We start from the raw sequence: 26,793 nt of genomic DNA, 5'->3' as shown, positions 1-26,793 counted from the left end.
TTACTTAACTTAACCTATGAAAATGGCATGTTTTTCTCTTATTTACTTATTATTCTCCTAAGTACTCCTACTCAAAAACACAAATCAATGGCCAAAATCAATCAATCAAAGTATTTGTATTTCTCTTAAATCCAATAAATACGTAAATTCAAATAAACTTAGACACATTAACAAGCATGTTAATGCATGCCAAAATTTGCATTCAAAATCTAATAAATCTAAAAAAAATCACCTCAAAATAAACCTAAGTATCTCTTTTAAAATATCAAGTCTAATTATTACAATATTTTCAGAGTTGCAAATTGATATTTAAAATATAATAATTGTTTATCTCCTAAGGCGGAATATAGATAGATTCTTATGTCCCAAAAGATTTCTGATTATTTTTTAGATTTTTTCGTCGATGGCGCAAATCGATTTTATTTAAAAAAAAATATTTAAAATACAATCAATTAGCGTGAATCTATACCTAAAATAATTCTCAAAAATCCATTGAACCACACGACTTCATATTTCGTTTTAGGAATTGACAAAAATCCATAAAGGGTTTCAAGTAAATTGGTTTAAAACTAAGTACATACATCTGAAAATACTGTAAATAATGTTCCCCCGAAAATCGGCAAGAAAAATATATATATATATTTTTTTTTAAATTTTATTAATTTTTAAATAGAGCACTATTTGTAAATACCTATTTATTATAAATACAATATAATACTACTTATATTTAATAATTTAATTAAAAATTATAATAACTAACATAATTTTTTGGAAATAATTTCATAATGCATGTGTATTTGGCCACACATAAACTTTTGTCCACCCAAAGAAAAGCATAAACTGCAACTAAATTTTACATATTGGGTTCCCAATTGGTCCACCTTTCGAAATCCACATTCTTTGAGAATGAATTTTTAAGATAATTTATAAATAAAATAAAGTTTTATTTATTGGCACAGATGTACTAACAATATGATATGATATGAAAATATAGATTGAACAAACAGAAACCCGAAACTAATAATAATTTAATCGAATCGATATCGATATTATAACCCAGATAGATGACAGGTTCAACTAACAAAGAAAAATTAAAACTTTCAATAACCAACCAACCAAAAAAAATCAAAAAAATTATAGTATATAAAATGTGAAAACTAATATGTTTTTTTTGTATTGAAAATTTAAATATAAAACGATTTTTTCTTCCCTCTTCTCTTCCACATCTTTCTCTATTTTTACAGTGGCGTCCACAAGCAATAGTATTTGAAATAGTTACTGATAAGAAATTCGATATTATCATTATGTTGTTTATTGGTTTAAACATGTTTACCATGACACTCGATCGTTACGATGCATCGGATACATATAATGCTGTCCTTGATTATCTCAATGCGGTATTCGTAGTTATTTTCAGTGGCGAATGTCTATTAAAAATATTCGCTTTACGATATCACTATTTCAAAGAGCCATGGAATTTATTTGATGTAGTAGTTGTCATTTTATCCATCTTAGGTAAGTAACCAAACGTCCGATTCTGGCTTGTTTGATCCGATAACCGGAGCAACCAAGTCACCAAAAAAGCCTACAAAATGCAAAAAAAAATATATAAAAATCCGTTAAATTCTTTGTGTTGTTTTTGTGTACAAAAATAATATCTACAAAACCCATTAACAAAAATACTATAAATCTAAACTGTATATAATCGACTAATCGTATATATCCAAGTATTTTGGCCCAAGGCATATGGTGTCTCTCAGGTTACGACCGCCCCATTCTATGACTCGGGCTTGTCGTACATTGATTTCACTGTAGAGCCTTGGGTTTTTTAATGTAAGTGTTGTGCTGTAAACGTTGTTTGTTATTAACAACCTTTAATTAATGTTGTGCTTAAGTATAATAATAATAACTAATTTCCCCAATATTTAAAAACTTGTATTGTATTATTGTTGCCAATTATATTAAAAAAAAAATCTCCTCTTCCTTCTTCATTCCAATTATATGTTGCTGTCCAATTTGTATAATCCCTGTTTTTTAGTTTAATTTGTATAAAAAATATACTAGATATCGTATATATCGTATACCTACTGTTGTAAATAGTAAATTAAAAAAAGAATCTCGTATATTTTTTGGTGTTCATTCTTTTGTATTTTCTTTTTTTTAACTATTTTGTAAACAAAATTATAAGCTTCTTCCCTTATTTGAAAATTAATAAGCTTTAACTCCTGAAAGCTTTTGTACACATAGATTTTAGAGCTTCTATAAAATCCCGTTAAAGTTTTAAATTCCATAACCGTAAAGTAAAAATTGTTTATAACTATTATTACTATTTATTAACCGTAATTCTCATCAAAATCATTGATACTCGTGTAGTTGAAAAATTATTTAAATGATCTGTGAAAACATTTTCTGAATTGTCTTTGAATTTCATGATAATGTGACTATAAATTTTTTTAATTATACCGTCGGATAAAGAATGTTGAAAAACACACATTTTAAAGTTTATGTGTACAAGGAAGCAAACGAATTTCAGTTTTTTATTCAAGTATTTAAATAGTGACATTCAACCTGAACTTCTTGTTGCTTTACACAAATACATATGCATAGCTACAAAAATTTACTATACTTACTGAAAATGTATATGAAAATTCAAAATTCAAAATTCCCTTTTTGTAATATTCTCCATTTTTATGACAGTTTAGCAAAATTGTCATCGGAAATAATATGTTAAATTTTTAATGTACACGCAGATATAAAATATAGTTGTACATGTTTCCTGTAACCATTTGAAAATGTTTACAAGATTTTAACAATATTATGGTCACTATAATTGTTAATATGATTGTGGTAATGGTAATTTTAACATATTATGATTGCCGTAATTATATAAATAGTTACAGTGAACATAAACTGTTGAAAAACATGTACAAATATTGAAATGGTAATAGTACAGTAAACATGTGCAACTATATTTTTTTTCTGGGTGTACTTAAGTAATTCAATTTGTACTTGATTAATGATCTTGGATTGTAAGTAAAAATTGGTTACACAAAATAACGCATGTATAAACTCATCAACGCAATATTGCTGTACTTCCCAGCGATCACAAAAGTCAGTACATATAAATCAATTCCCAACTTAAAACAGGATGTAATTCTTAGCAAAACCGCAAAACGTTTACTATATAATTTTAAAAATTATTTACATACTTAAATAATAACAACCAAGTATCATTATTTAATTTAATTAAGACCGCTACTTCCAATTCAATGAATAAGAACATCATACATATTCCAATTTTTTCCAAATAAATTTCCCAACTTTAAATATAATTTAGATCCATGAAATCATATTGATTTTGAACACTTTGAGTACAAAATGAAGATTGTTTAAAGCCTATTGCTTTAAGTGTTATTTGCGTCTTCCAATCAGTTTATTTGTTTTAACGATTTGCACTCGAGAAATCAGATTGAATGTCACTACTTTAATACATACGTAAGCACAATTAAAAAATAAATAAATAAATAAATAAATAAATAAATGGCTTAACAAAGTTCTGACCAAATATAAAACGACAACTCTTAAGAAAAACAAAAAACAAAAAAATAACAAAGTTTAACGCTAAATTTAAAAGATGGCTTAAAATATGCTTTACTACATTCAAAAACAGCAGAAAGCTTTCATTTCATGCCAAAGTCTTTTTGTATTCACTTTGAACACAAAAGAGGTCTACGTAATGAAAAGAAAGTTTTATTTTGTTTCAAAAATAATTTCTGCTGTTGGCTTTAAACTTTAAACTGCGCCTAATAGCTACGAATTTAAGCTCTTCCAATTCCTCAAGTTTCTTCTACTACTACGTTAAAAATTAAAAGTTTCTTTAAACTTTGAATTACTTTTTTTAATTTAAATGTTTCTTTTACTTGTTAAATTTCAATGTTAAAATAAATGTTCTTTTTTTTTGTTATTAAAAAGTTTATAATTTCGCCAAGCTTAAAAAGCTTTTAAGTTTTATTTTATTTTGTTATTAAGTTATGACTTATATAAAAAAAAGTTCCACAAAAAGAATTTTTAACACCAAAGCTTAAAACCACCATTACAAAAAGTTATTAGGAAAAGCCTTTTTTAGCTTAAAGCTTATTTGGTATAATACCAAAAAAATTATCACTTTGATCTTCAAGTGATATCCATAATGACGAATATATTAATACAACCACTATAATATTATAGAAGCCTTACTAAAGCTCACGAAAATTGGAAATGTCTTCTCGCTAACTAAAAACCAATGAGTATCGCGTTTAACTATCTCTCTTTATCTCTCTCTCTCCCTCTGGAATTATATGCTCTATTGACAAAAAGCTTTCATTGCTTTTAAAAACAATAGAAAATGTACGATGTATATGGCTAATCCGGTGAAGCATTGACACAACAACAACTGTGTAATGTTTTCATCTCTACGTTCGATTCAGTCAGAGATATGTATGATTATGCTTAACTCTCCTTAGAAGGGGGCACTTATCTTACATGCCTCTGTAAACTTTTGCGTTTGGCATGAAGCTTTTAGCTTTAACACATTTGCAAATGTTGGACAATTCAACTTTGTCATTTGTCTTCAAAAAATAGAGAAATACTTATCAACACACAAACAAACAAAAATAAAAAAAAATAACAAAAAACAGAACAGCTTTTGCTTTTTCAACTTCTTTTCAATGCTACAAAACTTATGAAATCATGCCAACAAAAGTTTGAATCATTTTAATGGTTTTGGTCCATACTGCCAATGGATATTATGTACTTTACTATGAACTCTCGTAGTTTAATAGTAAACACTCTCTTAAACTAATTACGTAAACAAAAATTTCAACTAAAACTGAAATTAAACAATCAAGCATTTGTAGCAACAAAACTTATCAGCAGAGTGCATTGGTATTATATTTAGTACATATTCAAGTATTGTAGTTAATCAACGTACTAACTACCATTTAGATTACTAGTACTTAAACTAACCTACAATTATAAAACAAAATAAAGTGTATTTAACTTATACTCGTACATTTTATGTTAATGCATGCTTTTTTCGTAATTTATATTTATATATTTATTAAAATACTACTATTAATTATTAATGTTGTTATTATTATTATTTTTATTTGTAACATTTAATAAGTAATTGAAATTGAATGAAATCTAACGTAACGTATTGAATTGAAATAAAATGAATCACATCAAAAAAAGCTTTAATTATATAACAAAAAAAAGCTTTTTTTGTTTGCCAAAACGAGAAATCAACCTCAATAAGAAAATTTTACGAAATTAGTTTAAATAACAATAATTGGCAATGACTTTAATTCTGCATTCTAAAAATTCTGTTAGAGAAATTAAGATTGTTTTTTTAAAATTTATTAATTCTAGTGGTAGTCTCTGCATTTACTGTAGTGGTGGTGTCTTTTTGAGATCCTTTGCTCTTTCCAAATTTTACGTAATACCTTCCATCGTCAAAAGTGAAAATAATTCATCAGATTTGTCTGTGTGTGTGTAAAACATGCTCAAGTCGAAAATATACCACCGAATTTATTGAGATCGGTAAAATCGGAAATCGGAAATCGGTAAAATCGGTTCAGTAAAACTAAAGTTATGGACCATAATGTGAGATAACCTCGAAACAATTTTAAATATTTTCCTAAAAAATTATTCAATAAAATGAACTAAATGTGTGCATGTGAATGGGCATCACTTTAACGAGACGGGTATTTAACGTACACGGTTTATTGTACATTGTTGGGAATTAAAAAAAGACACCTTTTCATATATACTACATGTACGTAACGTACGTAGAAGCATAAATCATTAGATATCATTCTATTGATTTTTGCAGTCAGATGACTACAGGCAGTATGAAATCTTTTTCGTCATATGGCTACAAATTAAATCAAAGTACGAGTATTTTCCATAACGTTAACATTTATTGTAGAAGTAGAAAATGTAAATTTTAGAATACAACAAACAAAAATAACACTTATTTACACTTGAATATTATAAATGTTTAAATGAATATAAAACAAAATAGTTGTTGCATACGAGTATTTCTTGTTGGGGTTGATTGAATTAGATTCAAAATTTGATACAAAATCTCTTTTAAATAAACTTTTAAATGAAATGAAATAGAATAAACTCAACTTATCACTTCCCTTAAAAAAGAACTTAGTTGGAGTAGTGCAAACTATTTAATTAATTAGCGCAATAATTTATTCCTTATTAGAGAACCTCTTGTGCATTTTAGCGAATAAAAGAAAAACAATCCTTTACCTACAATAAAATCATTGACTAAAAGCATTTTCAAATCAATCAATCAATCAACCAATGAACAAAATATTGAGGTTTAACATTGGAAATTGGCAAATGAAATTTGTTAAAACTTACAAAATAATTAAAATTAAAATTCAAACTAAAATGTATCCAAATTATAATGTTACGATATTAACTGAATGAAATTTTGCTTAAACAAAACTTAAATGAACAAGTTCACAAGAAAGTGTGGAGTGATAATGTTGGGTAGATATTTGCTACTAACCATATGCTACGAATTATCGCAAAAAGTAAAATAAATATCATTTTCTTTTACAAAATAATAGCTATATTTAACCTCTTAACCATCATCGCCATCATTTTGGGGCAATAATTGTTTTTAAGAATTTTCAAATACAATTCTTGCCTAAATAAATGTTTCACCTTAATACTCACTATTACGTATTTTTACATAATTATTATTATTCATTTCCTGAACCACAAACGTAACGCTATTTTGTAAAATTTAAATGTATTTCTACAAATCCAAATGTCCTAATTTTGATGTTGTAATTATAAAAATTTAAACATTTAGTTTTTATTCTTTATTAAAAAAAACAAAGCAAAAAAACTTAAATTAAAATTTAGAAGAGAGTCTTACGTTAAAAGCTCCTCCTAAATGCCGCTAAACAACAAGAAGTTTTTAGCTTTTTTTCTACGCCCAGCTAAGCGAATAGCCCAGCCTAACCCAGCCTTAAATTAAATTGTTATAAATTTATAAATGTTTTACATGTTGTTGTTAATGTTTTTTTTCATTTTGTCTTCATTTTAACGAGTTTTTCTTTAGTTTTGACTAAGTATTATTACATTTAATATTTTTTGTTTACATTACTTACTATTTATTATTATTGTATTATTAACATTATTACTATCGTATCGTAAAATAATCTGTGTAACACAATATGTCGAATTGTCCTTAAAAAAAAAATATTGTAATTAAATGGATTTTGTTGAACAATCAGTTGTATGCTGCTATCTATCTTTGTACCTTATTTTTCAATTCCTCCCCTCTCTCTTTTTCCTTTTTTTTTTTGGTTTTCTATGTAACTACAATATTTCTTCACATATAAAAATATATATACAAAAAATATAAATAGGTCTTGTACTCAGCGACATCATTGAGAAGTATTTTGTATCACCGACATTGCTGCGTGTGGTGAGAGTGGCCAAAGTGGGTCGTGTCCTGCGTTTGGTCAAGGGAGCGAAGGGTATAAGAACTCTACTGTTTGCGTTAGCCATGTCATTGCCTGCCTTATTCAACATTTGTCTACTGCTGTTTTTGGTCATGTTCATCTTTGCCATCTTTGGGATGTCCTTCTTTATGCATGTCAAAGAAAAGGGTGGCATTAATGACGTGTATAATTTTAAGACATTTGGCCAAAGTATGATATTGCTCTTTCAGGTAAGCTACCACAATTCTCAAACGGTTAATGTTGTCTATTGTTGTTGTCGTTGGGTGATATTCCCTTTGGTATACTATTTCAAAACGAATTATGAATATTCACTCACTAACACACACACTTACTAACACACACACACCCACATACTCTATCCCAACCAAAATACACACTGAAATACAATCACACATTCAAACGTATGTATATCTCACTAGATCGATCGATAGAGATAGATTACAATTGGATCGAGCAAAGAACAACCGACCGACCGAACAAACCGACCAGACGAATTCACAATTTCAAAATATGCAATAACTGACTGAATATTTGTAGTAAATTTGTCTAGATTTATATGTATTTAGAAAGTTTGGCATTTGTTGCATCTATTTTGAAGAAGTAGAAACGAGCTGTGTTGTTTGGTCGTTCGTTCGTTTTAGTGTTCGTGTTCCAATCGTGATTTACCTCTATCGTGCACATTACAGAGATAGAGATGAATCTATGTTTGTCTGAGAAATACATTGACTGTGTCGAACCTCTTAACCAACAACAGCAACAAAATAAAATATATCAATCAATCAATCAATCAAACAAACTAACAATCAATCAATCAATCCAATACAAAGAACAAAAAATGAACAATGAATAGAGAAAAGGGAATATCACGTGTTGATTCAAGCTGCGGTAGTTGTTGGTAAAAGCTAAATTAGTGCGTTCCTTATCTTTACTTAACTAAACCAAAATCTGTATACATTCATATCAAAACTAATCTATTTAAGTTAAATCCTGTAAAAAAAGCTTTTGCTGCTCTTACAATTTTCCTTTTGTTATGGTTTAAATTTTTATTTACGTTTCTTATGCATATTAAATCTTCAATGTTCATCGCTTATTGAACTCTGTTTGGCAGCAGGTGCAAAATTTTACTAAACTACACAGGATGGGTTAAATTTTTCATTTGCTGTACGGTTCTGTCAATTCAGAGCTCACTCTGAATGGTGGAACTGAGAGTATACAATAATAATATATATATAAAGGGCTTTTGCGGATAAATCCAAATGCCATGTCACAATTGTTTGAACATTTAAGGATTAATATCTACATACTTCATTGCATTTCTGCATATCTGTAAATTATGTTTGCTATGTCGTTTAATAATATTAATTTAATACTTAAACTTTTTTTAACTTTTGACATTTTCGGTTTCATTAGTTTTTACAAATGCTTTTGCCTTAGAAATTTAAAACAGCTTTAAGTTTTTGTTTGTTTTATTAATTAACCCGAATTGTGTTTTTCGTTTTAATTTTGTGTTAAATTCTATTCTAACCTGCCCCTCCCCCCTTAACTCTATTTTTTTTTTACTTTCGAGCTTTTTTACAACTCATTTCATTTAAGCTTCCTGCTCTACTCAAAGAAAAAATCTAATTCAGCTCTTTCAACAATCACCAATTTAAATAATGTTAAAATTCCTCATTTAACAGCTTACAGCATTAAAAAGAATGAAAAAAGATGAAAAATGACTCTATTAAAAAACACTTGTTTTTTCTGAAATTTACTTCACAAAACTATGGCTTTGCTTTCTTTGAAAAGCTTACTGGGAAAAGTCTACTGAAATAGAAACAGACCAACAAGGCTTTCATTGCAAACAAAAACTACAAATGTACAAATAAATACAATTACAAATACTTAATACTTAAAACAATTAATTAATTAATTTGAGTATTAGTAAAAGCTTTCGTAGGATAAAATAATTTCTTTCAAAAGCTTTTCATATAAGCTTTCCAATATGAAAGCTTTTAAGTTATTGTGTCATAATTTCGTATTCTGTAGGAATAAGTTGAGAAAGAGCTTTCGAGGTTTTTTTGTAAACCTACTTTCTTTATGTAATTTTCTTTTTTTTTTTTTTCTTGGTAAATTTTGTAGCAATTTTCTAGATTATTAGATTCAATAGTTTATAGTTTTATATAATTTTTCGTTACTTTGCTTACTGGCCTTCCCCCCCTACAATTAACAATAAACCAAAACAAAACTAAAGCAAACAAAAGTTTCTTCTAGAGTTTAGTGATTTTTAGATTTACATACACTCTTATACTTATAGGATTCTTGGTTTATGGTTAAATTTGACCATTTGCTTTTTTTTTAAAAAAAAAAATTAGCTAAATTTGTTTATATTGTTAAACCACTACAAATACTTACAACTAAAACAAATTTTATTCTACATAGTCTAGAATACATACCTATACCTATACAACATACATTTATACTTTTTTAATAAACGATCAATCAATTAATCAATAGATCAGTTGATCAATTATTCAATAAATCAGTGAATCAATCTATCAATCAATCAATTAATAAGTTAATAGTGATTGTTTTGTTCACCAAGAAATGTTTACTTTATGTTTAATAATTGTACTACTAATCAAAACCACAAAATAAATAATTTTTCTCTACAAAAAATAATAACTAATTCCAAATATTTCTACCAATTTCTATCAAACTTTTTTCACTGCTAACAATCAATCAATCCAAACAATCAATCAATCAAACAATACTCTAAATATAAACATGAACGAACGACCACCTGTCTATTCATGTAATTCAACTTACCTACCATGCCAACCCAACCGTTTCTAAACTGACAATCTGTGGTTTTACCCCGATTCAAATACAACTAACTGAATTTGATCTATAATATACATAAATCAAACAAATTGCGAACAATAATCAATCCCTGAAACAAAAACAATAATGTTGTATTTTTAACAAAAACACAGATGTCTACCTCAGCCGGTTGGGATGGTGTTTTAGACGCCATTATCAATGAGGAAAATTGCGATCCACCCGACAACGACAAAGGCTATCCGGGCAATTGTGGTTCAGCGACCGTCGGAATTACGTTTCTTCTCTCATATCTAGTTATAAGCTTTTTGATAGTTATTAATATGTACATTGCTGTCATTCTCGAGAACTATAGCCAGGCTACGGAGGATGTACAGGAGGGTCTCACCGATGACGATTACGACATGTACTATGAGATTTGGCAACAATTCGATCCCGAGGGTACCCAGTACATTCGGCACGATCAGTTGTCCGAATTCTTGGACGTTCTGGAGCCGCCTCTGCAGATTCACAAACCGAACAAGTACAAAATTATATCGATGGACATACCCATCTGTCGGGGCGACATGATGTACTGCGTAGATATTCTAGATGCCCTGACCAAAGACTTCTTCGCACGCAAGGGCAATCCCATAGAAGAGACAGGAGAAATTGGCGAAATAGCTGCTCGACCCGATACCGAGGGCTACGATCCGGTATCGTCGACGCTGTGGCGACAACGCGAAGAATACTGCGCCCGTCTGATACAGACGGCGTGGCATCGCTACAAACATCCAGCTGAAGACAAAGCTGCTGACGGTGAAGATGCTGCTGATGGCGCGGAAGGTGGCAGCCCTAATGGTAGCGGCAGTGGCGGTGCTGGCGAAGGTGCTGATGCGCTTCTAACGGGCGAGGCCGGTGGGCACGAAGACGCTGGTGCTAATGGGGGTCCCCTAAGCCCAGGCTGCGTCAGCGGCGGTAGTAACGGCCGCCAGACGGCAGTGCTAGTTGAAAGCGATGGTTTTGTTACAAAAAACGGTCACAAGGTTGTAATACACTCGAGATCGCCGAGCATAACATCCAGAACGGCAGATGTCTGAGCCAGGCCTCGCCCCCCCCTCCAAGATGCACGCGAGAACTAAAGCGTTAATTTTCTGCTAATAATAATATATCACAATGTACACACACAACAACAATAATAATAATTATATTAATAATAATAACAACAACACCGTACAAACAAATGCGCAAATAATTCTTTTGAGTTAAACATACAATTACAACAAGAACAACAACAACAAACAAAATAGCTGAATTCCGTAACGGAAACGGAAACTATTACATCAGTAAACACGAATTGAAAAACGGAACGAATGCAGATTTATTAATTTTAGAACAATGAAAAACATGTAAAAATCTATAATGTAAAAAATGATAAATGAAGTCAAGAACTAACTAACAAACAAACAAATCACAAATATTGTATTGAAAATATGTTTAACAAATTACCAACATTTTGAATTATTTTTTTCATTTTAATTTCCTTTCCTACTTTCTTTTTCTTATATATTATAAAACATACATAGTATATTTTTATCTTACCTATTTTTTGTTTGTTAATTAACTACATAATGTAAATATATAAGTAAAAAAAAACAAAAACAAATAACACACAACAAAACAATTTAAATTACAAGCTCTGATAATTGTATTGTAAACGGGTTCTTTTTTTATAAAAAAAACAAAAACAAAAAACAACAATTATGATTTTTTTCTACAATAAATAAATACTGAAATTTAAAAATATAAAAAAAAACAAAATTATAAAAATATGCTTTTTTAAATAACAAAACACAAAAATTATAATAAAACTACATAAATTAAGCCGACTGCCAAACAAACAAAACATAATAATAATAATAAAATATTTTAAATATAACAATGAAAGCACAGCTAAAGTTATAATAATAATAATAATAATAATAACAACAAACAAAAATAATAATTAAAATATGAAATAATAATAATAATAAAAATAATAATAACACTTTTTAAAGCACACCACCTATAAAAATCTTAAAATACACAAACAAAACAACTACAACAATAACTCTCACTGCATACTTTGAAAATACACTGAAAAAAAAAACTTGGAGTTGGGGCGCAGAAAACTTTAAAAACAAACCAAACAAACGTAATAAAACAAAACAAACAAGCAAATCAAAAAGACGTTACATAAAAGATACAAAAACCTGACGTGTTGTGATGTTGAAAATTTTAAACAAGAAAACATTTAAGAAAATAAAAACTTTAAAAGCCAAAAAACTATAAACAAAGACACAAACTTACAAACAAGAAAAATAAATAAAATACAAAGAAGAACTAAGAAAAACTTTAAAAAAACAGTGATATTGAATTGAACAATCTCTCTTAACTGAGTTCTCCAACCAGAGAACGAACAGTGGACTTAAAACAAAAACCAAAACATTAATTGAAATTCAAATCGAAATCGAAAGATAAACTATAAAAGAAGGACGAAAGAGAGTGTAAGCGACAATTACAAACCAATAAATAAAAAAGTGGACTTGTATGTAAACAAATTTAAGCAAAAATAAATATACTTAGACATGTATAATTTTTTAATTTCTTTTTTTTTTTTTTTTTAATTTATTATTAAAATAAAATACACAAAAAGTAAAAAAAATCACACATTATTTGCTTACAAAACAAACAAAAAAAAACAAAAAGTAATAAGGCGACTAAGAATGAAAAGTGGTAGAACACGAAAAATATAAACGAAAACGTATTAAAAATTAAAGCGCTCCTTGTTATAAATAATAAATAATAATAATAATATAAACTGGAATGTAAACTTAAGTACACAGCTAGATGTTTTCCTTTCACAAAATTCATTTTAATTGAAAAACTTCAGCACATATTCTACAGCTTCTCAGATCTAAGCATGTTGTTGATACTTAAGTTTACGATAAATAGCTGGTGAATCATAAGCTAAACATTGCAGGAGAACAAATGAACATTTAAGTGATTATTCTAGAACGAATGAAACCTCTGGCAACTTTTAGTTAAAGATCCATTAGTATTTTAAAACTATCAAGAAATATTTGTTTTTATAATTGTTAATTTAGTTTATTTTTTTTTTTTGTTGCTTACATTTGTTTCTTAAAAAAGGCAAACTATTTATTATGTTTGAATTGCACACGTCTTAAAGAAAAAAACAAAAACAAAAAAAAAACGTTAAAAAACTATAAAAATGTACCCCCACACTTACACAATACAATCAAATACACATTCACACATACACAAACATTCTAACAAACATTACTACATAATTTGAATTAAAAAAATAATAATAAAAATTAATAAATTTGACATTCATTGAATTTAATAACAAATATTTAATTTAATGATTTCAAGAGCACCCGTATTAAATTAAATTTAAATAAAAACAAAACAAATTATATTCAAAATTGGCTTCTTTGTAACTACATGCATACATACATACTATGTATTTATTGTTTTGTTTATATCTTTTTAACCATTTCAAATCAATTACAGAGCTTTAGCATTTTTAATAGTTAAAACATTATGATTTTTAAAATCTAAATTTATTTTTTCATTATTATTGTAATTTAATCTTTCGTTTGGTTGTGTATTTTCATTTACAAAACCTTTCTGTTACTGTTATTCATTCATAAAAGCTTTTGGCTTCTCTATCAATTTGTACATTTTTATTTTTCTTAAAAATTGGTGGCAGTTTTTTTTTTTTTGTTTTTCTCAAAATCAAACTCAACTTTTTACTTTTAAATACCTCCAAGAGTTTCTTGTTGATTTTTTATTATTATTTTTTTAAAATTTTCACCTTGTTATTTTTTATTGCGCTAAAAATAATTAAATAAAACAAAAAATCTAAACAAACCAATTCAAAAACGTGCGTATTCAAGTACAAAATGGTTCGAAACATTTCAACAAATAATTCAAAGCTTACAAAAACCAATTAAGGAACTGCTTCAATCTGTTTACTTTAATTTAAGCTGATTTCGTTTAATTGAAACAATAAATAAAAAAAAATACCAACAAAAACTAAAAGAAATGTTTGCTATGCAACAGAAAATTAAGTTTTTACATTAAGAACAAACTTGAGTGCACTCTTAACAGCGAGGGGCGGGCGAGATGAAACAAAAAAAACCCAAAAAAAAAACAACAAAACGTAAATAAATAATTTATACATAATTTAGATTAATTATATAAAATATAAATAATAAAGAATTTTATAAAAAAGGAAATTGTTCCTTGAAAATAAAATTGAATAATAATAAACATGAAACAAAAAAAAAAAACAAAAAAAGGAACAATATGCAAAAACATTGCCATTTAGGAAATTTAATAAAAAATACTACAATAATATAATACAAAGAAATTATAAAAATTAAACTTAAACAAATTAAACAATAAATAATTAATAAAATAAAAATATGTAATAATAATGAAATATTAAAAGTCGCGTTATTATTTTTGCTTCTTCTTCTATATACAATAAGACAAACCTAAAATTGACAACAAAAAGAAACAAAAGAAAAATAATAAATAAATAAATCAATTTTAATAAAATAGCTATGAATTTCACTGATTAATAATGAAAATATAATACAATTAAAAAATAAAGAAAATTCAATAAAGAGCTTTAAGTGTGTATAATAATTATTAAAAATAATTTTAATTTTTTATTTAACATTCAACATTTTTGTTTGATTATGAAAATTGTAAAAAGTCACTTATAAATTTACTTATTATTATTATATAAAATTGCTATGCCATTAAGCCTTTAGAGTTATTATTATTATTAAAATTAACGTTTAAATAAAAAAATTGAAAGCAAAACAAAAACAAAAAAAATTTAACTCAAGGAAATTCACAGTTGTTTTCTTCTCCTAAATGAAAAAGCAAAAATAACTTTATTATTAAAAAAAAAAAAAAAACTTTAATAAAACAATATATAGGGAAAAAGCAAAAATATGTAAATTATATTTTTTTTATGTAAAATTACGCGCGATTTCATAAACAAACAAAAAAATGAACAACTTTTTAAATATCAACAGCAATGGCTTTTTTGTTAATTAACATTTCTAAATAATAATAAAAATCAATACTAACAATAAATAATAATAACAAAACAACAACTAAATAATACAAAAAACAAAACTTTAGCTTTATACATTGTAAATTACCTTAACTTTAAGTCTAGCTAATTAAAATTAAAAATATAAAAGCAAAAATTAAAAAAAAAAAATGAAAACGAAGCTCTGATTTAAGAGCATTTAGGTAAACAATTTAATTTAATGTCTTTAATAAACAAAAATCATTAACAAAAAAAACTCAAAGCAAATGCATTCTATAAATATAAAGAAAATAAAAACCAGAACTCTCCCCCCAAAAAAAAAACAAAAATAAAAAATAAATCTAAAACTAAAATACATTGTAATTTCTACCACAATTAGTGTGTAAAGGCGCCAGTTTATTAAAAAAAAAACATAACATTTATTCAATTTAACTTTGCTTAATTTAATTTGCATTGTTTATAATACATACGTAAGAGTATCTCATAACAAAAAAAAAATATTAAATCACTCTTTACTTTTAAATTTAAGGAGGAAAATTTCTTGCCCCTTATAAAAACTAAGGGTAATTCTACTAACCACCCATTAATACAATGTCTAGTTATATATATGTTAACTTTTAGTTAAACTCACCGTTTAACTTCAAGTTAAAACATAACTATACATTGTGCTAATGGGGTTAGGAATTTAATACTCTATTCAATTTCAATTCCAATAATAAGTACTTATTTACAAAATTTTCGAATTTCCTCCACCTCTTGAATAGGATTTATTATTATTTTCAGTTTTCAAACATTTTTCGACCTGAAAATCTACAAAAACAAATAAATCTCTACGTACAAATTTGCCTACGTGATGTAAAAATACTGAAACAAAATAAAAAACAGAAATAATGTAACAAAATTTAAAACTTACTAAGCATTTGTTATATTTTATTAAATTTATTAAACAATATGTTTCAAATATTTATTTAGTTAATTACTTTTATAAATTTAACTTTAAGTTACGAACGAATCTTAATATTTTTTTTTCATTTTCAAATATAGTACAACTACTCTATTAACTGTTAACTTATTATTATTATTGTTTATTTTGTTTTGTTTACTTTTTGGATATGGCTAATAGAAGATTTCGAAATTTTATATTGAAATTAACAGACAGAAAAACCCAATCAACCAACACAGCACCGCACAGCGCCCTTTGCACTCACTTTGTTATACGAGTAAAAATATTTGTTTTGAAGAGTAAATTTTCCATAATTTTATTGCTTAATCGTCTCCCACAATATGAAATATTTAATTAAATAATGAATTAATTAACATTTTCCAGATTTGTATTGTATGATAAATGTATTTTTTGCTATAAATATTTATGTGAAATACAAAAGAAAAATATTTCCATCCAAATAGCTTTTAACATAAGCAATTGATTTATTAATTAAATTTAAAATAAAACAAAAATAAAATAAATAATCAGATATAAAATACCTATATAAAAACAAACAAAAAAAAAAACAAAATATTTAAAAAATAGACTGAGATCGTTAAACCAAAAATATAAGAAATAAAAAACAAACACTATGCCAGTATAACAGACATTTTACACTGACATACATGAAATATATATTTTTTTGTCACTCGCTTTACAACAACAAATTAATTACACATAGAATTAAAATCATTCAATTTAATTTGAAACTTAATTCACCTGCAAATAGTCAGTCAGTCAGTTGTCATACGAGTAGAAGTCAAGCTTTACAATGTCCAGACTTTTGTTGTTCATGAAAACTTATTATTTTAATTGGCCCGCTTTTTCAAGTCATAACTTTAAATTTTCAGCAGGTTTTTTTTTAAAAAATCAAATTAAAATAAAACTCTAATCTATAGCAACTTCCCCGGCTATATTAGAGTAAATTGAAACAGTTATTAATCCCCATTTCATTTGCTTATTGTACACACCTGCCTGAATGCCTGCCAGCCGCATACTTCTATTAGCAATATTCTACTTACATACATATATTAACAAATGTCTGTGTTTAATAAAAATATTCGTTCCTTACCAACTTTTGTTACTTTACATACTTTTTAGACCCAATTAGTACCTTCAGCAAAACTGAAAATACCATTTACCTTAATCTTCAAAACAAAACAAATAAAAAAACTCCTTAAAATATTTCATATCTTTTTACCATTTCGTTTATTTCCAAAAAGAAAAACTCAAATCTATTTATAAAAAAACCAAAAAAAAAACAAAATCAAATTGTTAAGTTTGAATCTTTTTTACAAAAAAAAATACGATTTTATATGAATCTATTTAAAAAATCTCTAAAATAGCAAAAAAAAAGAAAAACTTTGTTTTTTTATATTAAATTAAAAATTTAAACTAAGTTTAAATGATTACTGTATCTATGAACAAGAAAAAACTAAACCATGCCTGAAATTTAATAAATAACTACTGCAAGAGGTACATAAATAAAATACAAATGATCCCAATTTAACAAAACAAAATGCACAATAAAATTTAAATCTTATGTAATAAAAAAGAAAATCTTTAAAATCATCTTCTATACAAAATAAGCAGTTTATGATTCATTAATTTTTATATAATAATTTTCTCATCTTATAAATATTTCAAGTTTTTTTTTATATGTATTTCTAAATTTATGATTTTCAAAATATTCATAATATTTTTGAATTTTTAAATAAAATGAAATAAAAAACAAATACAAACATAAAATCGTAAATAATACAAAAACAAAACAAAAAAACATGTATAAAAACAAAAAGTTAAACCAGATAAATATTAAAGCGAACATTTTTTCACACTTTAGCTTAATAAATTGTAAAATACAAAAAAAAAACAAAAAAACAAAACCTAAAACTGAAATAAAATGAAATTTAATTGAATTTGTTATGCAAATGGAAAACAAGTGCATTTTTTTACATCCCTGGTATAATAAGTTGAACCTAAGGAAATATTTCCTGATTCTGGTAAGTACTTTTCCAAATGGTGGTCACATAAACAAAAAAGATAAAATAAAAATGCACACATCCATAAACTCCAATTTAAGTACATATAAATTACCTTGATTTGCAAAAAATGTTTTGTCCAGTCACCTTAATAAAAAAAGCCCCCTAAAGTATGCATTACAATTTTTATTATTTTAAGTGCAAATAAATGAGAGCATGCGTATGTATAGGTGTTAAAAATAAATTTTACACAAATTCAAGATTTTATGTTTTTTGCATTTTTCTCCTAAATTTACCGCCCGATTTGGCTGGAAACCCCTACTTACCGTAACTCCACACGCTGAATCTGAAAATCGACACCAAAATTTAATCTGACAAACTTTTTTTGCAAAAAATTTTTGGTCCAGTCACCTTAATAAAAAAAGCCCCCTAAAGTATGCATTACAATTTTTATTATTTTAAGTGCAAATAAATGAGAGCATGCGTGTGTATAGGTGTTAAAAATAAATTTTACACAAATTCAAGATTTTATGTTTTTTGCATTTTTCTCCTAAATTTACCGGCCGATTTGGCTGGAAACCCCTACTTACCGTAACTCCACACGCTGAATCCGAAAATCGACACCAAAATTTGATCAGACAAACTTTTTTTGCAGAAATTTTTTGGTCCAGTCACCTTAATAAAAAAAGCCCCCTAAAGTATGCATTACAATTTTTATTATTTTAAGTGCAAATAAATGAGAGCATGCGTGTGTATAGGTGTTAAAAATAAATTTTACACAAATTCAAGATTTTATGTTTTTTGCATTTTTCTCCTAAATTTACCGGCCGATTTGGCTGGAAACCCCTACTTACCGTAACTCCACACGCTGAATCCGAAAATCGACACCAAAATTTGATCAGACAAACTTTTTTTGCAGAAATTTTTTGGTCCAGTCACCTTAATAAAAAAAGCCCCCTAAAGTATGCATTACAATTTTTATTATTTTAAGTGCAAATAAATGAGAGCATGCGTATGTATAGGTGTTAAAAATAAATTTTACACAAATTCAAGATTTTATGTTTTTTGCATTTTTCTCCTAAATTTACCGGCCGATTTGGCTGGAAACCCCTACTTACCGTAACTCCACACGCTGAATCCGAAAATCGACACCAAAATTTGATCAGACAAACTTTTTTTGCAGAAATTTTTTGGTCCAGTCACCTTAATAAAAAAAAGCACCCTAAAGTATGCATTACAATTTTTATTATTTTAAGTGCAAATAAATGAGAGCATGCGTGTGTATAGGTGTTAAAAATAAATTTTACACAAATTCAAGATTTTATGTTTTTTGCATTTTTCTCCTAAATTTACCGGCCGATTTGGCTGGAAACCCCTACTTACCGTAACTCCACACGCTGAATCCGAAAATCGACACCAAAATTTGATCAGACAAACTTTTTTTGCAGAAATTTTTTGGTCCAGTCACCTTAATAAAAAAAGCCCCCTAAAGTATGCATTACAATTTTTATTATTTTAAGTGCAAATAAATGAGAGCATGCGTGTGTATAGGTGTTAAAAATAAATTTTACACAAATTCAAGATTTTATGTTTTTTGCATTTTTCTCCTAAATTTACCGGCCGATTTGGCTGGAAACCCCTACTTACCGTAACTCCACACGCTGAATCCGAAAATCGACACCAAAATTTGATCAGACAAACTTTTTTTGCAGAAATTTTTTGGTCCAGTCACCTTAATAAAAAAAGCCCCCTAAAGTATGCATTACAATTTTTATTATTTTAAGTGCAAATAAATGAGAGCATGCGTATGTATAGGTGTTAAAAATAAATTTTACACAAATTCAAGATTTTATGTTTTTTGCATTTTTCTCCTAAATTTACCGGCCGATTTGGCTGGAAACCCCTACTTACCGTAACTCCACACGCTGAATCCGAAAATCGACACCAAAATTGGATCAGACAAACTTTTTTTGCAGAAATTTTTTGGTCCAGTCACCTTAATAAAAAAAAGCACCCTAAAGTATGCATTACAATTTTTATTATTTTAAGTGCAAATAAATGAGAGCATGCGTGTGTATAGGTGTTAAAAATAAATTTTACACAAATTCAAGATTTTATGTTTTTTGCATTTTTCTCCTAAATTTACCGGCCGATTTGGCTGGAAACCCCTACTTACCGTAACTCCACACGCTGAATCCGAAAATCGACACCAAAATTTGATCTGACAAACTTTTTTTGCAGAAATTTTTTGGTCCAGTAACCTTAATAAAAAAAGCCCCCTAAAGTATGCATTACAATTTTTATTATTTTAAGTGCAAATAAATGAGAGCATGCGTGTGTATAGGTGTTAAAAATAAATTTTACACAAATTCAAGATTTTGTGTTTTTTGCATTTTTCTCCTAAATTTACCGTCCGATTTGGCTGGAAACCCCTATTTACCATAACTCCACACGCTGAATCCGAAAATGGACACCAAATTTTGATCAGACAAACTTTTTTTTCCAAAAATTTTTGGTCCAGTCACCTTAATAAAAGAGACCCCTAAAGTATGCATTACAATTTTTATTATTTTAAGTGCAAATAAATGAGAGCATGCGTGTGTATAGGTGTTAAAAATAAATTTTACACAAATTCAAGATTTTGTGTTTTTTGCATTTTTCTCCTAAATTTACCGTCCGATTTGGCTGGAAACCCCTACTTACCGTAACTCCACACGCTGAATCCGAAAATCGACACCAAAATTTGATCTGACAAACTTTTTTTGCAAAAAATTTTTTGGTCCAGTCACCTTAATAAAAAAAAGCCCCCTAAAGTATGCATTACAATTTTTATTATTTTAAGTGCAAATAAATGAGAGCATGCGTGTGTATAGGTGTTAAAAATAAATTTTACACAAATTCAAGATTTTTTGTTTTTTGCATTTTTCTCCTAAATTTACCGGCCGATTTGGCTGGAAACCCCTACTTACCGTAACTCCACACGCTGAATCCGAAAATCGACACCAAAATTTGATCTGACAAACTTTTTTTGCAGAAATTTTTTGGTCCAGTAACCTTAATAAAAAAAGCCCCCTAAAGTATGCATTACAATTTTTATTATTTTAAGTGCAAATAAATGAGAGCATGCGTGTGTATAGGTGTTAAAAATAAATTTTACACAAATTCAAGATTTTGTGTTTTTTGCATTTTTCTCCTAAATTTACCGGCCGATTTGGCTGGAAACCCCTACTTACCGTAACTCCACACGCTGAATCCGAAAATCGACACCAAAATTTGATCAGACTAACTTTTTTTGCAGAAATTTTTTGGTCCAGTCACCTTAATTAAAAAAGCCCCCTAAAGTATGCATTACAATTTTTATTATTTTAAGGGCAAATAAATGAGAGCATGCGTGTGTATAGGTGTTAAAAATAAATTTTACACAAATTCAAGATTTTTTGTTTTTTGCATTTTTCTCCTAAATTTACCGGCCGATTTGGCTGGAAACCCCTACTTACCGTAACTCCACACGCTGAATCCGAAAATCGACACCAAAATTTGATCTGACAAACTTTTTTTGCAGAAATTTTTTGGTCCAGTAACCTTAATAAAAAAAGCCCCCTAAAGTATGCATTACAATTTTTATTATTTTAAGTGCAAATAAATGAGAGCATGCGTGTGTATAGGTGTTAAAAATAAATTTTACACAAATTCAAGATTTTGTGTTTTTTGCATTTTTCTCCTAAATTTACCGTCCGATTTGGCTGGAAACCCCTATTTACCATAACTCCACACGCTGAATCCGAAAATGGACACCAAATTTTGATCAGACAAACTTTTTTTTCCAAAAATTTTTGGTCCAGTCACCTTAATAAAAGAGACCCCTAAAGTATGCATTACAATTTTTATTATTTTAAGTGCAAATAAATGAGAGCATGCGTGTGTATAGGTGTTAAAAATAAATTTTACACAAATTCAAGATTTTATGTTTTTTGCATTTTTCTCCTAAATTTACCGGCCGATTTGGCTGGAAACCCCTACTTACCGTAACTCCACACGCTGAATCCGAAAATCGACACCAAAATTTGATCTGACAAACTTTTTTTTCCAAAAATTTTTGGTCCAGTCACCTTAATAAAAGAGACCCCTAAAGTATGCATTACAATTTTTATTATTTTAAGTGCAAATAAATGAGAGCATGCGTGTGTATAGGTGTTAAAAATAAATTTTACACAAATTCAAGATTTTGTGTTTTTTGCATTTTTCTCCTAAATTTACCGGCCGATTTGGCTGGAAACCCCTACTTACCGTAACTCCACACGCTGAATCCGAAAATCGACACCAAAATTTGATCAGACAAACTTTTTTTGCAGAAATTTTTTGGTCCAGTCACCTTAATAAAAAAAGCCCCCTAAAGTATGCATTACAATTTTTATTATTTTAAGTGCAAATAAATGAGAGCATGCGTGTGTATAGGTGTTAAAAATAAATTTTACACAAATTCAAGATTTTATGTTTTTTGCATTTTTCTCCTAAATTTACCGGCCGATTTGGCTGGAAACCCCTACTTACCGTAACTCCACACGCTGAATCCGAAAATCGACACCAAAATTTGATCAGACAAACTTTTTTTGCAGAAATTTTTTGGTCCAGTCACCTTAATAAAAAAAGCCCCCTAAAGTATGCATTACAATTTTTATTATTTTAAGTGCAAATAAATGAGAGCATGCGTGTGTATAGGTGTTAAAAATAAATTTTACACAAATTCAAGATTTTATGTTTTTTGCATTTTTCTCCTAAATTTACCGACCGATTTGGCTGGAAACCCCTACTTACCGTAACTCCACACGCTGAATCCGAAAATCGACACCAAAATTTGATCAGACAAACTTTTTTTGCAGAAATTTTTTGGTCCAGTCACCTTAATAAAAAAAGCCCCCTAAAGTATGCATTACAATTTTTATTATTTTAAGTGCAAATAAATGAGAGCATGCGTGTGTATAGGTGTTAAAAATAAATTTTACACAAATTCAAGATTTTATGTTTTTTGCATTTTTCTCCTAAATTTACCGGCCGATTTGGCTGGAAACCCCTACTTACCGTAACTCCACACGCTGAATCCGAAAATCGACACCAAAATTTGATCAGACAAACTTTTTTTGCAGAAATTTTTTGGTCCAGTCACCTTAATAAAAAAAGCCCCCTAAAGTATGCATTACAATTTTTATTATTTTAAGTGCAAATAAATGAGAGCATGCGTATGTATAGGTGTTAAAAATAAATTTTACACAAATTCAAGATTTTATGTTTTTTGCATTTTTCTCCTAAATTTACCGGCCGATTTGGCTGGAAACCCCTACTTACCGTAACTCCACACGCTGAATCCGAAAATCGACACCAAAATTTGATCAGACAAACTTTTTTTGCAGAAATTTTTTGGTCCAGTCACCTTAATAAAAAAAAGCACCCTAAAGTATGCATTACAATTTTTATTATTTTAAGTGCAAATAAATGAGAGCATGCGTGTGTATAGGTGTTAAAAATAAATTTTACACAAATTCAAGATTTTATGTTTTTTGCATTTTTCTCCTAAATTTACCGGCCGATTTGGCTGGAAACCCCTACTTACCGTAACTCCACACGCTGAATCCGAAAATCGACACCAAAATTTGATCAGACAAACTTTTTTTGCAGAAATTTTTTGGTCCAGTCACCTTAATAAAAAAAAGCCCCCTAAAGTATGCATTACAATTTTTATTATTTTAAGTGCAAATAAATGAGAGCATGCGTGTGTATAGGTGTTAAAAATAAATTTTACACAAATTCAAGATTTTATGTTTTTTGCATTTTTCTCCTAAATTTACCGGCCGATTTGGCTGGAAACCCCTACTTACCGTAACTCCACACGCTGAATCCGAAAATCGACACCAAAATTTGATCTGACAAACTTTTTTTGCAGAAATTTTTTGGTCCAGTAACCTTAATAAAAAAAGCCCCCTAAAGTATGCATTACAATTTTTATTATTTTAAGTGCAAATAAATGAGAGCATGCGTGTGTATAGGTGTTAAAAATAAATTTTACACAAATTCAAGATTTTGTGTTTTTTGCATTTTTCTCCTAAATTTACCGTCCGATTTGGCTGGAAACCCCTACTTACCGTAACTCCACACGCTGAATCCGAAAATCGACACCAAAATTTGATCAGACAAACTTTTTTTGCAGAAATTTTTTGGTCCAGTCACCTTAATAAAAAAAGCCCCCTAAAGTATGCATTACAATTTTTATTATTTTAAGTGCAAATAAATGAGAGCATGCGTGTGTATAGGTGTTAAAAATAAATTTTACACAAATTCAAGATTTTTTGTTTTTTGCATTTTTCTCCTAAATTTACCGGCCGATTTGGCTGGAAACCCCTACTTACCGTAACTCCACACGCTGAATCCGAAAATCGACACCAAAATTTGATCAGACAAACTTTTTTTGCAAAAAATTTTTTGGTCCAGTCACCTTAATAAAAAAAAGCCCCCTAAAGTATGCATTACAATTTTTATTATTTTAAGTGCAAATAAATGAGAGCATGCGTGTGTATAGGTGTTAAAAATAAATTTTACACAAATTCAAGATTTTATGTTTTTTGCATTTTTCTCCTAAATTTACCGGCCGATTTGGCTGGAAACCCCTACTTACCGTAACTCCACACGCTGAATCCGAAAATCGACACCAAAATTTGATCAGACAAACTTTTTTTGCAAAAAATTTTTTGGTCCAGTCACCTTAATAAAAAAAAGCCCCCTAAAGTATGCATTACAATTTTTATTATTTTAAGTGCAAATAAATGAGAGCATGCGTGTGTATAGGTGTTAAAAATAAATTTTACACAAATTCAAGATTTTTTGTTTTTTGCATTTTTCTCCTAAATTTACCGGCCGATTTGGCTGGAAACCCCTACTTACCGTAACTCCACACGCTGAATCCGAAAATCGACACCAAAATTTGATCTGACAAACTTTTTTTGCAGAAATTTTTTGGTCCAGTAACCTTAATAAAAAAAGCCCCCTAAAGTATGCATTACAATTTTTATTATTTTAAGTGCAAATAAATGAGAGCATGCGTGTGTATAGGTGTTAAAAATAAATTTTACACAAATTCAAGATTTTGTGTTTTTTGCATTTTTCTCCTAAATTTACCGGCCGATTTGGCTGGAAACCCCTACTTACCGTAACTCCACACGCTGAATCCGAAAATCGACACCAAAATTTGATCAGACAAACTTTTTTTGCAGAAATTTTTTGGTCCAGTCACCTTAATTAAAAAAGCCCCCTAAAGTATGCATTACAATTTTTATTATTTTAAGGGCAAATAAATGAGAGCATGCGTGTGTATAGGTGTTAAAAATAAATTTTACACAAATTCAAGATTTTATGTTTTTTGCATTTTTCTCCTAAATTTACCGGCCGATTTGGCTGGAAACCCCTACTCACCGTAACTCCACACGCTGAATCCGAAAATCGACACCAAAATTTGATCTGACAAACTTTTTTTGCAGAAATTTTTTGGTCCAGTAACCTTAATAAAAAAAGCCCCCTAAAGTATGCATTACAATTTTTATTATTTTAAGTGCAAATAAATGAGAGCATGCGTGTGTATAGGTGTTAAAAATAAATTTTACACAAATTCAAGATTTTGTGTTTTTTGCATTTTTCTCCTAAATTTACCGGCCGATTTGGCTGGAAACCCCTACTTACCGTAACTCCACACGCTGAATCCGAAAATCGACACCAAAATTTGATCAGACAAACTTTTTTTGCAGAAATTTTTTGGTCCAGTCACCTTAATTAAAAAAGCCCCCTAAAGTATGCATTACAATTTTTATTATTTTAAGGGCAAATAAATGAGAGCATGCGTGTGTATAGGTGTTAAAAATAAATTTTACACAAATTCAAGATTTTATGTTTTTTGCATTTTTCTCCTAAATTTACCGGCCGATTTGGCTGGAAACCCCTACTCACCGTAACTCCACACGCTGAATCCGAAAATCGACACCAAAATTTGATCTGACAAACTTTTTTTGCAGAAATTTTTTGGTCCAGTAACCTTAATAAAAAAAGCCCCCTAAAGTATGCATTACAATTTTTATTATTTTAAGTGCAAATAAATGAGAGCATGCGTGTGTATAGGTGTTAAAAATAAATTTTACACAAATTCAAGATTTTGTGTTTTTTGCATTTTTCTCCTAAATTTACCGGCCGATTTGGCTGGAAACCCCTACTTACCGTAACTCCACACGCTGAATCCGAAAATCGACACCAAAATTTGATCAGACAAACTTTTTTTGCAGAAATTTTTTGGTCCAGTCACCTTAATTAAAAAAGCCC

At 28.4% G+C, this 26,793-nt stretch overlaps 1 protein-coding gene across 16 annotated transcripts in view; it reads left to right on the top strand.

Moving 5' to 3' along the window:
- Positions 1–18,398, top strand: part of para (paralytic) — a 92,369-nt gene extending 73,971 nt beyond the window's left edge. For 15 of the 16 annotated variants that reach the window (XM_065509936.1, XM_065509938.1, XM_065509945.1 and 12 more), the window contains 3 exons: positions 1,245–1,515; positions 7,440–7,744; positions 10,511–18,398. In XM_065509936.1, coding sequence (XP_065366008.1) covers positions 1,245–1,515; positions 7,440–7,744; positions 10,511–11,434 — 1,500 coding nt within the window. In that variant the 3' untranslated portion in view covers positions 11,435–18,398. The remainder of the gene's footprint in view (positions 1–1,244; positions 1,516–7,439; positions 7,745–10,510) is intronic. The other variant, XM_065509948.1, reaches the window with a different exon arrangement.
- The last annotated feature ends 8,395 nt before the right edge of the window (positions 18,399–26,793 follow it).

The sequence above is a fragment of the Calliphora vicina genome, chromosome 4 (genome assembly GCF_958450345.1).
Source record: "Calliphora vicina chromosome 4, idCalVici1.1, whole genome shotgun sequence".
NCBI classification, from domain to species: domain Eukaryota; kingdom Metazoa; phylum Arthropoda; class Insecta; order Diptera; family Calliphoridae; genus Calliphora; species Calliphora vicina.
This window is presented reverse-complemented; position numbering and strand designations above follow the sequence as displayed.